Source organism: Myotis davidii, unplaced genomic scaffold (assembly GCF_000327345.1).
Source record: "Myotis davidii unplaced genomic scaffold, ASM32734v1 scaffold233, whole genome shotgun sequence".
Taxonomy (NCBI): Eukaryota; Metazoa; Chordata; class Mammalia; order Chiroptera; family Vespertilionidae; genus Myotis; species Myotis davidii.
Window position 1 is genome coordinate 1,791,265 of NW_006285917.1, and position 12,389 is coordinate 1,803,653.

At 45.7% G+C, this 12,389-nt stretch overlaps 1 protein-coding gene across 1 annotated transcript in view; it reads left to right on the top strand.

The window, feature by feature from the left end:
- The first annotated feature begins 8,935 nt into the window (after positions 1-8,935).
- LOC102759726 (keratin, type II cytoskeletal 3) overlaps positions 8,936-12,389 on the top strand; it is a 56,379-nt gene continuing 52,925 nt past the window's right edge. Inside the window, exons 1-3 of the mRNA XM_015559607.1 lie at positions 8,936-9,571; positions 10,625-10,845; positions 12,140-12,200. Of these exons, the coding sequence (XP_015415093.1) occupies positions 8,936-9,571; positions 10,625-10,845; positions 12,140-12,200 (918 nt within the window). The remainder of the gene's footprint in view (positions 9,572-10,624; positions 10,846-12,139; positions 12,201-12,389) is intronic.

Here is a 12,389-nt window from a genome sequence, read left to right on the forward strand (position 1 = left end):
AGGGTGTATAGGAGAGGGAAGATTTAACCAGGATGCCAGTTTCCCAGTGAGAGCAAGTGGGGGGCTGGTGATTCCATCTACTGGGCTAAGAGGAGGTGGGATGGTTCTGAGGAGGAACCCAGGACCTTGCTTTGAACTTCTCAAGGGACAGCAAATGGAGATACTTAGACTACAGTTGGAGATGTGAGTGTGGATTCATAAGGAAGGCTGTTCAGGTCTGTTGGCTCACATTTGGACATCATCAGTGTGAGAATAGCTAAGGTGGTTCCTAAAGACATGGAACTTGTGAGCTCCCCCAGAAAGGGAAGAGCAGGGTACCCAGGCTGAGCTCCAAGGAAGCCCAGAATTTAGAGTGAGGGAGAGGAGACAGCCAGCCAGGTAATAGAGCTTGGTCTGGGTTTTCCAGAATGCCTCCACCTAAGAGGTCAAGGTGGTTTCTAAATGGGTTCCAAAGGAAACCCAGAACAGGCCTAGGCTTCCTTGCAACACTGCCCACTCATCTCAAGGCACATATTCAGACTCGTTTTTGCTGCTCCTCCCTGTACTCTAACCAATGCCTACTGGCCCCTGTTCATTCTGTGGGGGTTTATGAGTGACTCCTCCTCTCCCCACCCCCACTACTTAAGTAGCCCTCTAGTGACAGTGGGGAATCCATGCAACTTCTCAAAGGAGAGAGTAGCCAGAGGTAGCCTGGCTCAAGAGGAATGGCACCATGGAGAGGGCTATTTCTAGGAGGAGTTACCAGGCCAGAAGAATGGCCAGGCAGGTGAACTTGGTTCCAGAAGCTGAGACTGAAGGAATTAATTCCATGTTTGGCTGGATATTCTCAGCCCAGCCCTGACCATTTCTAATTCAGGCTGAAACACCTCCAGGAAACTTTACCTGGGTTCTGAGTGCTCTCTCTTCCTTTTACCTCAGCATTTACAGAATTTCTTTGTATGTCAGCTTTTCAAGTGCTCTTTAGCTTCTGGGCTTGGGTTTGCTTTCTTGTACTTGTGTAGACTTTTCATTCTTTGAGTAGGGTACAAGTTGGTGCTGTGTTGTCCATTCTTGTCCTATCCTATAAAGCATGTTTTTTTTTTTTTTTTTTACTGAGGTTGTTGAATAATGCTGAATTGTATGCCTGGGCCCTAGTCTGGGATTTGGGGCCATTGGCCTTTTGACTCTCTCTGCTTTGTTCCACATCTCTGCTTTCTTGTTTGTGTAGACTTTTCATTCTTTGAGTAGGGTACAAGTTGGTGCTGTGTTGTCCATTTTTGTCCTATCCTATAAAGCATTTTTTTTTTTTTTTTTTACTGAGGTTGTTGAATAATGCTGAATTGTATGCCTGGGCCCTAGTCTGGGATTTGGGGCCATTGGCCTTTTGACTCTCTCTGCTTTGTTCCACATCTCTCATCCTTGGGTGTGGAGTGATACATCTTCTTGTGATGACACAGAGGGCACGATTTATATCCCCCTATTCCTACACCCATTCACTCCGCTCTGCCACTCCCCTCTTGAGCCCCCTCCCCCAATTGGTAAGAACACTGAAAACAGCACCTTCCTGTTCTATGAGCTTGTTGACGCACGGGTTCACCCATCCTTTGATGTTAAGGAGACCTAGATGTGTTTTAAGATTCAGGTTATTTCCTTCTGGGATGCAGGCTACACTATAGGCCGGAGCAAGTATCAACAGTGATGGTGACACAGTCATAAAAGACTCAGTTAATAAAATTAGGGGATTGTTTCTCGCAAGAATCTGCCTGTGGATAATCCAGCCACAACTGTTGATGATCGAAGTTTGACTATACAGTTTTGGGTAATTTGTAGGTAGGTCTCTATATGACCCTTCTCTGTTTTGTCTAGGGCAGGGTGGAGTTTTTGTTAGCCAATCACCAGAAATCTCATCTTGTGGGATTTGGGCTGCCCCTTCTCTCTGCCTTCTCAGCACCTTAGCCAAAATACATTCTCTCTCTGCAGCCGAGACTAGGAATGTGGACACCTTGCAACAATCTTGGGATGACTGAAAAAAACTCCAAACATCTCCTTCACTTATTTTATCTACATCCTGTACAAGCCCCTCTGCCATTCAAACTGCTTACTGCACAGCTCTTTTGTGCCTAAAATCAATATAATCACCACCAACACTTCCACCTAGGCTAAAGGCTAAAGGCTAGTTGGTTATCCTAACCACTGATGGGGATATAGTGGGAGCAGTCTGATACTCTTAGAATCCATGGTGACATCACCAAATAGTGACATCACCAAATGGTGACATCACCAAATGGTGACAACTTCGTCAACTGCTAGAGAAGGTGGGGCAAGGAAGGATAGCTCTAGGTGGCAATAAAGCAGTGATTCTCAGTGGGGCCATTCCACTCCCCCAGGGAACATATGGCAATGTCTGGTGACAGTTTTGGCTGTCACAACTAGAGGAGTGCCACTGGCATCTAGAGGTAGAGGCCTCATTGCTACTAAACATCCTACAATGCACAGAACAGGTCCCACCACAAAGAATTCTCCAGTCTCAAATGTCAATAGAGCTTGTTGGGAACCCTAGACCCAAGCAAGAGGTCATTTCCTTTGCCCCTCTCCTTAGGCAAGGACTGTGGCTGTGATATTTGTTATAACTGAGCTGAATAGAAACCATTCTGAATTTGAGGGACGTATACATATTTAGAAATTTGTTTGTTTTAAAATGGAAAAGCCCTTTCATTCTGGACAAAGACATAGGAAACAAGCCAGGTGAACATGTGGCCTTATGGGAGTACTTTCAAGACTTGGGCTTGCAAAACTGGTGTGAACTCGGCTAGTTGATGCCTCTCTACCTTTGATAAACTGTTCCCCTGGCCAGGAATACTCATTCTACCTTCAGTGTTTTTGATTAGCCCTGATTTCTCATTGGCGATCACTCAGGCATTGCCTCTTGAAAGCTTTCCTGGACCTTCCACATGGCACTGAATGTCTGTTGGTGTTCCCATTGCCCTCTGTTAGCCTCTTTGTATCACTCACTAAATTATATTAAAATAACTAGTTTCAGTGTCTGCTCTCCATACTAGAATGGAAGTGACTGATGTGCTTCTTCATCTTTGTGCCTCTCAATGTCCAGCACAGTGCTTGGCACATACTAGACACTCTGAATGTCACTGAGCTAATGAGATATTTGAAAAGGACAGGGGAGACTTAAATGCAATTGCTGTCCTGACATTTAACAACATGATTAAACAACTAACATTTTTTTCAGTTCTTAATGGTGCAAGTCATACACTGGACATTTTGCACGTCATTGCATTTAATCCACACAATCACCATAGGAGACAGGTGGTAATTATTCTCATTTTCCAGATGAGGAAACTGGAGCTTAGAGGCAGGGTACCATTAACATGTCTGGCATCAGAAAGGAAGTGGCAGATCTGGGCCTCAAATCCAAAGCTTACATGGTAACCACTGTGTTATGCTGCTGAACGGAGCTGGCTGACTTCTTCTCCGCCCCCTGGATGCCTCTTGTACCAGCTCTGGCACAGGGTGCTAACAGTTCGCTAGAATCTTGAGGAGCCAGAAACCAATCTTGAAGTTCCTATATTAGCAGGAGAAGTTTCTCCAGCTGAGGCCCTGTGAGGATGGGTGGGCCACCATCAACTCCAGAGAGTTCTCCAGCAGAGAAGTCAGAGAGATTGATCGGGGAAATACCTTGATAATGTTAGGTATTTCTCTTTGATGCCAAAAAAGAATTCATAGGTTTAAACCTCTTTCAGCAACACAGTTGATGCTTCAAGGCCCATCTGTCCACCATATTCAATGGGTGGACTCTTTAAATGTCAAAGTGGACTCCTCACTCTTGGATGATATGCTTTGACTTGCAGAAGCCCACATAGATAAAAATGATCCATGAGTTTATGACAGGCTTTGGAGTTGGATAATTTGAATAAAATCTCAGCTCAGTCAGCAGATTGATTTGGGGAAGCTTAATAAACCTCACTAAACTTGTCCTTATTTGTAAAGTGGGAATAAAAGTCCCGACGTTGCAGTTTTTATGACAATTAGAAAAGATACTAATTCAATGCCTGGTAAATGGCAGGCACTCAATGTCAGCCATTTTTACACATTTTTTCACAGACAGGTGAAAGAAGCAAGGATTTGAAGGAGGAAATTATGTTCACTAAGTCCTAATTCCCATAATTTTGGGAAGTATGCAGTAGCTCAATAAATATTTGATTGATTGATGGCTTGCATTACTGACGAGCCCAGAGTGGGAAACTGGCCTGGCCAGGCAGGAGAGAATGGCTTTTATGTAACTCTGAATTCAGAAGCTGTGATTCCTTACAATTTTATGCAGAAACCAGACTTCAATTCTGCATTGGCCTTAAACAGGGCTACCCCTTAGAACTCTTTCCTCCCCTGCAACCTCCAAACTGACAACTTCTAGAAGGGCTTTGTACCTTGCATCTCCATTACCATCACAAGGGCTGCTAAGTGCTGAGCACTGCCCTGTGTAAGGGCTTTCTAACACTACCTCCTGTAGTCCTCTGCTGCCTGATGAGGAGGCTATGCTAATCCCAATTTACAGACCAGAAAACTGAGGCCTGAGGGTAAAATACCTTCCTGGAGGCCATGTAACTGAAAAGTGGAGAGGCTGAGCTTTGAACACAGGCCTAACTCCAAGGACTCTATGTTTTCCACTCTTCCAAGTTGCAAGGAAAGAGAAGGAGGAGGTGTTGTCATTTGAGTTCCAGAAAATCCAGCATACCAGTGAAAATGGAGGAGGCCCCTCTCCCATGGTGCTCCCTGAAGGAAGGTCAATGACTTTGGGAAGACCCATCAAGATCCATGGCTGGTGAGAAATATACATTGATAGGTGAATTAGTCCTCAGGGACCTTCTTCATTTTCCAGCATCCTAGAGCCCTTCTCTCTGCATCTGCAACATGCAGGCTTTAGTCTGTTCTCAGCTTCCTCTGTCTTTCTCACTTGGGGCAAGTGCTTTCTCTACAGAGATGAAGCAAGTCTTCTTGACCTTATGCCTTAACCATGACTGCCCTGTCTACACATTCCCACTCTGGACATAGTAGTTGGACCAGTGTTTCTCTGAGTATATTCAACTGCATGTTAATAGGGGTCAAGATAGAATGGTTTTATTGTTAAGTTTGTTTGGGAAGCTCTGATCAAGTAAAAGTAAATGATTCTTTTCTACAGGGCTTCTCAGGGCCTTTAATATGTAAATGAGCTTTATTAAAACCCTAAGAGAAAGCTATAGAATTTTCATTACCCAAATTTATTTGACCACAGGCAATCAAGACAATTCTATGCCCAATCTTAGGGCATAGAATTCTGCTCTAGACAAGCCCCAGGAGAGAATCTAGTACCAGATAAGGATTTAAGGGTGAGTTGAAGAGTTATTTTCACCAAGTCTGGAGAGAAGACCAGAATTAGAATAAATTGTTATTGCTAACAACTAAGACTTAGTAACTGAAGGATTTAGCTTACTTTTTAACAATCTTTACTTATGAAGGGAGCTAGCCCTATATGTAATATATTTTTACAGTTCATTTGTTAAAATTATTTAGTTGTGGTATGCTTTTATTTTAACATGATAAAAAGGAGAAAATAATAGTAATTTTTAGTCCAGGGACAGCATAACCAGTATGATTGTCCTTTTTGTTTGAGAACAGATTAATAGTGACCTAGAAAATTGTATCTGCGAATCCACACACATAAAGGAGCATGTAACTCTCACCCCTTCATCCTCGGCTCCAGGTGGAGAGGGATGTCTGCTTACTTTGACCTACAGGTAATGGCCACTGTCTGATGATACTTCCACTCACAATTACATGACCAACCACTCTTAAGTATTCTGACTGTAGTGAATACCAGAGAGCAATTTGGTTAGAGGAAATAATTCTGCTTGGTGACAATTGCTCCTATTTTATAGATGAGGAAGTAGGGACCCAGAGCGCTTAGCCACTTGGCTACCTTCACACAGAAGGTTCTGCAGGTGAGTGACTAGAACTCAGACTGTTGACAGCAGGCAGACCATTTAGACGCCACTGCTCTAAAAGATCCTGTAGTGAGTAAGAAAAGTGCTGCCAACGATGCTAACTCTGTATATTTCCAGCAGTTTCAGTCAACTGCTAAGAAAACAACCCCAACCGGCTAAATAAGATGATGCTTTGGCAGGCTCTGGAGACATGGATTAGGAGAACCCAACCCAAACCATGTTTTTGTGATCTGCCCATTGTTTCTCTCTGTCCCTCTTTTCCAGCATATGCTGGGGAGGCAGAGATGAGCCACACTTAGGAGGCTGCCACTGCTGCCTCAGCACTGCAGCCAAGGGAGGGGAGGGGCGTCGGAAACACTGATGTCTGTCCTCGTTTGCTTTGGGCTCTCAACTGGGGCTTCAGATGAGCCTGGCTCAACATTTTTCCTAGGGAGAGCATTTGATCTACTTTTAAAGAAACTTTAAAGATTATGCATAAAGACCTCAACAAGAGAGATTGGCACTCAATTAATGGGTGGAGTAAATGTCTCAAAGAAGAACCCAACATAGAATCCCCTTCTTGGATTGTCTGGATGAATAGTGTTTTTAAAAAATCCAAACATTTGCTGCTGGACACTAATTAAATATCAAAACAATCCTGCAAGTGGGGTAGAATCCTCATTTTACAAATAAGGAACGAGTGGCTCAAAAAAGTCAAGGCCCTTGTCTAAGGTCACCACAGAGAGAGGTAGACAAGGGGTATGAACCCAGATCTTCCGACGTCCATGATGACAGGCTTTCTGTTAGACCACAGGTACCTTACTCTTGTGTGGCTTTTAGTAAATTTTAAAGGGCTTTCACTTTCCAGTGAGGCTCATCATCAACCAGTGAATAGGAAGGGATTTGACAGGTCAGAACAGACTGTGTGTTAAATCACAGTCCAAGGTCACCCAACCCAAATCCATCATAGCAGAGGTCTTGCTTTCTATTCTCCCAGCTTGGTTTTCTTAGTCTCCACTCACACTCAGCTTCCTGTTTTGAGAATAGCTGAGGCCAGACATATTATTCTCTTCCCGCATGCCTCCAAATACTGAGCATTGATTTAGTTGTTTAATACTCATAACAACCCCACAAATACATGCTATTGTCATCCCCATTTTATAGTTGAGGAAACCAAGACACATAAAAATTAAATAACTTGTTCAGGTCAAAGAGCTAGTGAGTAGTGGAGCTGGCTCTAGACAAACTGCAGAGCAGAGAATTGAGAATTAGCTACAGAGTACTTAAAATTGCTTAACTTGGGGTTCTTCAGACCCTGCCTCAGACTGTCTAGAAACCATCCCCAAAAGACAGAGTGCTTGCTGCTGATCTGATTGGAATTATGGAGATATACCACGCACCTATTTCTGGGGATTCTAGAATCCTTCTGCTCTACTCCTGTCATATCTTGTGAAGTCTGATATGTAGATAATAACCTGAGAATTTGCTCTAGCCATGTGTGGCATGGTTGAGTGTGGAGGTGGATTGCATGAGGATGGGGACAGTTAAGCTGTAGTAAGTTAGAGCAGCAATGTGTCAGTGTACCCATTCTACCACCAAGGGTCCTTCACCTCCTCCCTCCTCCCCCCACTTCCTGGCCTTGATGGAATACTCATAGTCTAGACCAGTGTTGCCCAAACTTCCCTGGTCATAGAGATTACCTGGAGGGCTTGTTAAAAATACAGACATGCAAGCCCTTTCTCTAGAGATTTTCATTCCATAAGACTAGGGTGGGACCTGGGTATAGATATTTATATTCTTAGAAACTGGTCATCAGCCAGTTACCACATGTTTGTGTTATGTTTACCCTATGCAAGAATCTGGAGGTTTAGAATGAATAGGACTCAGTTCCCTCCTTCAATGAGCTCAGAGCCAAGAGGGATACTGACAAATGAAGAGATAAGTATACGTTAAATCAGGGCCATGGTGGGAAAAGTGCAGTGCATGGTGGGAGACCAGGGAGGGGCATCTAACTCAGACCAGATGGTGAAGGGGACAGGAGATCCTAAGGTCACCAGCTCTGATACAGCACACACTCTTATCTTAAGATGAATGGGGTCTTTGAGCTGACTCTATCAGCCAACTAAAGAATGCTCACACTCTCTCCTCTCTTGCTTCCTGATCCAGAAATCATCTGCTGTTGATCTAGGATGGTGGTGGAGGGGTTTGGTCTGAGACTCCTCCTTGTCCATGTCTCCTTCTTCTTTCCAAGCCTCACACTTGCTTGCTTCGTACATGGCTTTCACTTTTCTCATGGGCCAGACATTTTATCTCCACTTTTATTTCCCATGAGCAACACTTCTTAGCTCAAATGGCAGGGTGGCTTAAACAGATGTCCTTGGCTGAGGTGGGCCTAGAGTGCACCCTGTGGGGTCAGCGTACTTTTCATCCCCCTCCCCCAACCCCAAGCCCTCCTCTGGGTATTTCTCTGAAGAGGTGGGCACAGATCACAGATGACATGTCATTGGGCAGTGGCACTATGGCACTACAGGAAGGCACTCAGCCCACCTGGAAGAGGTTGTCTCCTCCTCACTCTTGTGTCATGGAGCTCAGTGGCTCTTGATTCCCTGGTGTCAAAACTCAACTCATCCTGCTGGATCAGGTGCTGTTTGTGTTCCCTAAGACCCTTGAGGAAATCACATGAAGGAAGGGTGGAGAGCTCCTGTCTTTTGTCAACCAAGGCAGGTTTGGGTGATTAAGCTAAGAAAGCAAAGTCGTTTTGGTCCAGAGGATTATTTTTGAGGTGTGTTGGGAACTTAGAAATAACTTATTGCCTGGAAGGCAAACCAAACCCAAGATGACTCTCAGCTAATTGCTGGCCTCTCCTTCTTCCAAGCCAGACTGCTTGGTATATAAAGGTCAGTCTCCTCTGTTGTCCTCATCCTCTCCTTTCATCCCTCTCTGTTCTTGCTAAGTGATTGCTAGCTCACCTCCAAGCTCTCACCATGAACAGACAAGTCTGCAAGAAATCCTTCAGCGGCAGGAGCCAGGGCTTCTCTGGCCGCTCTGCTGTGGTCTCTGGCGGCAGCAGCAGGATGAGCTGTGTGGCCCGTTCAGGGGGAGCCAGTGGAGGAGCCTGTGGGTTCCGGAGCGGGGCAGGTGGCTTTGGCAGTCGCAGCCTCTACAACCTGGGTGGCAACAAGAGCATCTCCATCAGTGTGGCTGGTGGTTCCCGGACTGGTGGCTTTGGGGGAGGACGTAGCAGCTGTGGCAGTGGCTTTGGAGGTGGCTTTGGTGGTGGCTTTGGTGGTGGCAGAGGAATGGGAGGTGGCTTTGGAGGGGCTGGTGGCTTTGGAGGAGCTGGTGGTTTTGGAGGGGTTGGTGGCTTTGGAGGAGCTGGTGGCTTTGGAGGGGCTGGTGGCTTTGGAGGGGCTGGTGGTTTTGGAGGGGTTGGTGGCTTTGGTGGTCCTGGTGGTTTTGGCCCTGGTGGCTTTCCTGGGGGAATCCAGGAAGTGACTGTCAACCAGAGCCTTCTGCAGCCCCTCAATGTGGAGATCGACCCTCAGATTGGGCAGGTCAAGGCCCAGGAGCGGGAGCAGATCAAGACCCTCAACAACAAGTTTGCCTCCTTTATCGACAAGGTGAGGGAAAAGCCCAGGGGCGTCATAGAGGGTTTGGGCCACCCAGGGGGTTCGTATAGAAAGATGCAGTGGGATCTGCCTGGCTTAGAGGCAGGGGTGTGGCTTCTTGTCATGGTTCTGCCTTGGTCCCTACAAGACAGTGAGCCTGCCTCTCTTGCTCTTTGGGTCCTTTTTTCCCAGCGATAAAAGGCAGTAGGATTCTGAATCCTGATTTACTTCTAGGGCTAAGACCAGGAAAAATGAGGTGAGGGTCCAAATATGCTTTTAGTTCTTGTTAAGAATAGGGCATTAACTATGACACTATAATAGCTAATTTTCCATTACTCTTAGAAAGCAATTGTGAAAATCTAAACTGGCTGGTAATTAAGCTTGCACTAGTAGAAATCTTGGGACTTTATCTCAATGACAGTATTGGCAACTGACTTACCTTCTCAATGGTGCTGTGCTTTAGCCGCTATTAAATTGAGGGGTCCATGCTGGTACAGGGGAGGGTGTGCTTGGTCTGGAGGATGAACCTGGGATTGGAAGTTAAACCTAGATTACCTGTAAGTTTAAAGAAAATCCAGAACAACCTGAGAAAAGTTAGACCTCATTGACTGTTTTCTCTGCCTGTCTAGAGGTGAATAAGTTTTTAATAATAAATAACTTTATTTGTGCTGCCCTCCTTTAGTTGTATTCTGAAGGATCTCAATAGACTAGAGAAGTGCTTGGTTTGACTCTTAGCTTTGTGTCTTAGTAGCCACATCACTTTGGGCAACCTAATTAAGCTCAGGTTCCTTATCTACAAAATGGGGATAATAACATCCCCTTTATAGGTGGTTGTGAGGATTATATGAGAGGAAATATGTGAAAATAGGTATAGAGTGAGCACTTAATATTCTAGCTCTCCCTTTTCTAAATCTTCATCTTTCCCAAATTCCAAAAAAACAATAACTCCAAAACAAAACCAAAACAAAAAAACCCAATAAACAAAACAACAACAAAAACCCAGAAGCTATTGCAGTTAAAAAAAAACTGGGTTCATGCTCCTTATTTCTACCCTTTGGGATGCAGGTGCGGTTCCTGGAACAGCAGAACAAGGTCCTGGAAACCAAATGGAATCTGCTCCAGCAGCAGACCACAGGCTCCGGTTCGGGCCCCAACAACCTGGAGCCTTTCTTCGAATCCTACATCAGCTTCCTGCGCAGGCAGCTGGACTTGGCTCTGGGGGAGAGAGGGAACCTGGAAGGAGAGCTGAAGAACATGCAGGTCCTGGTGGAAGACTTCAAAAAGAAGTGAGGCCCCAACTGGACACTTTCCTTTTCTGGGGGATTAGCAGGGAGGACTGACCCCACTTTGGGATTTTAATTGTTCCCGACTGCACCTTCAGGCAACACCTTGGATGGTTTATTGAGGGAAACATGACCGAGCGGAAGGGGGTGAGAGGGTGGGGACTGAGACTTCTAGGAGGTAATTATGACATGTTTTTCAGCCTCAGTGCAGGCTCCCTCCTATGCCAGCCCAGATGGACAGGAGAGCCTCCCAGAGTTTGAAGCTCTTTAGGATGAAGAGCCCGACACACTTAACTGTACATAGGAATCCCTGTGGGAGTTTGTAAAAAATGTACATTCCTGTGCTCTGGTCCTAGACATCCAGGATCAGTGGGTACGGGCAGGTCCCAGAAGTCTGAGTGCCCCACAGGTCCCAGGGATTCTGGGTAGACAGTCCAGGCCTGCTGGGGAAGGCACTTTCAGGGTGTGCAGTCCAACCCCATCTCTGCAGTTTCATTCAGCTTCTTCATGCAGTTTGGAGCTGTAGTTGACACCCCCTGAGGTCTGTGAGAGGCAAACAGGGCTTCTCACAGGCATCCTTGGGCGTCAGGACCCATGAGAGTGGGTACACCTGCTCAGGGGAAGCCCCAGTCCAATTCAACCGCACAGACCTGGTGGGAACCCATCTGTGGCAGGCTGAGTGCTAGGCTCTGGGAGTCCAGTGACAACTCATATTCTCATCATTCAGAAACCTCTTTCCTCCTGGAATCATTCCAGTCTTTAATCTCAGCAGGAGATTTTTAATAGGCACAAAGCCGGTAACTTTGATGCATTCAGGAGACATGAGTTCATTGTTATCCCTAATTCCTATAAGAAGCAACTGTAATTAATGAAAAGAGAAACAGAAACACCGGCTCTGAGCAAATATCTCTCTAGGTCTCACATATGCACTGTGCTTTGTGATGCCTGTCGAAGCCGCAAGTAGCTGGCTCCTTGAAATCTCCCTCCACCCCGCCTGCCCACACCTCAGCCTGTCACCCCGACTTGGAGGAGGGCAAGGAGAGGCCTCCAGACAGAACTGGCTATATAAGTTTGGGGGTTCAGTACAAAATGAAAATGCAGGGCCCTTGTTAAAATATTATTAAGAATTTAAAGATGGTGTCAGCAGAGCATTAAACTGAGTGTGAGCCCAGGGCCCCCTGTAGCTGGTCTCATCTCTGAGTGAGGAGGTTCCGCATGAATGCTAGAGATCTTCATCTTTTTTATTTTTTAACTTCTGAAATGTCACTGTCCAAGTGTGTGTCTCTTTCCGTCCCAGGTATGAAGATGAGATCAATAAACGCACTGCGGCCGAGAATGAGTTTGTGGGACTCAAGAAGGTAAGTGAGTTGGGATGGGCAGGTTGAGGCTCCGTTTCTGGGCACTGCCACCATGGGGAGAGCAGAGCCAGCTCTGGGCATGGCGACCCTCCGCCATGTGTGTGGCTTACATTTTTCCTTACATTTCTGGAAATCAGCTGATTAGTAATGCCAACTGATAATTAACATTTTTTGGATAGAATTAATCAA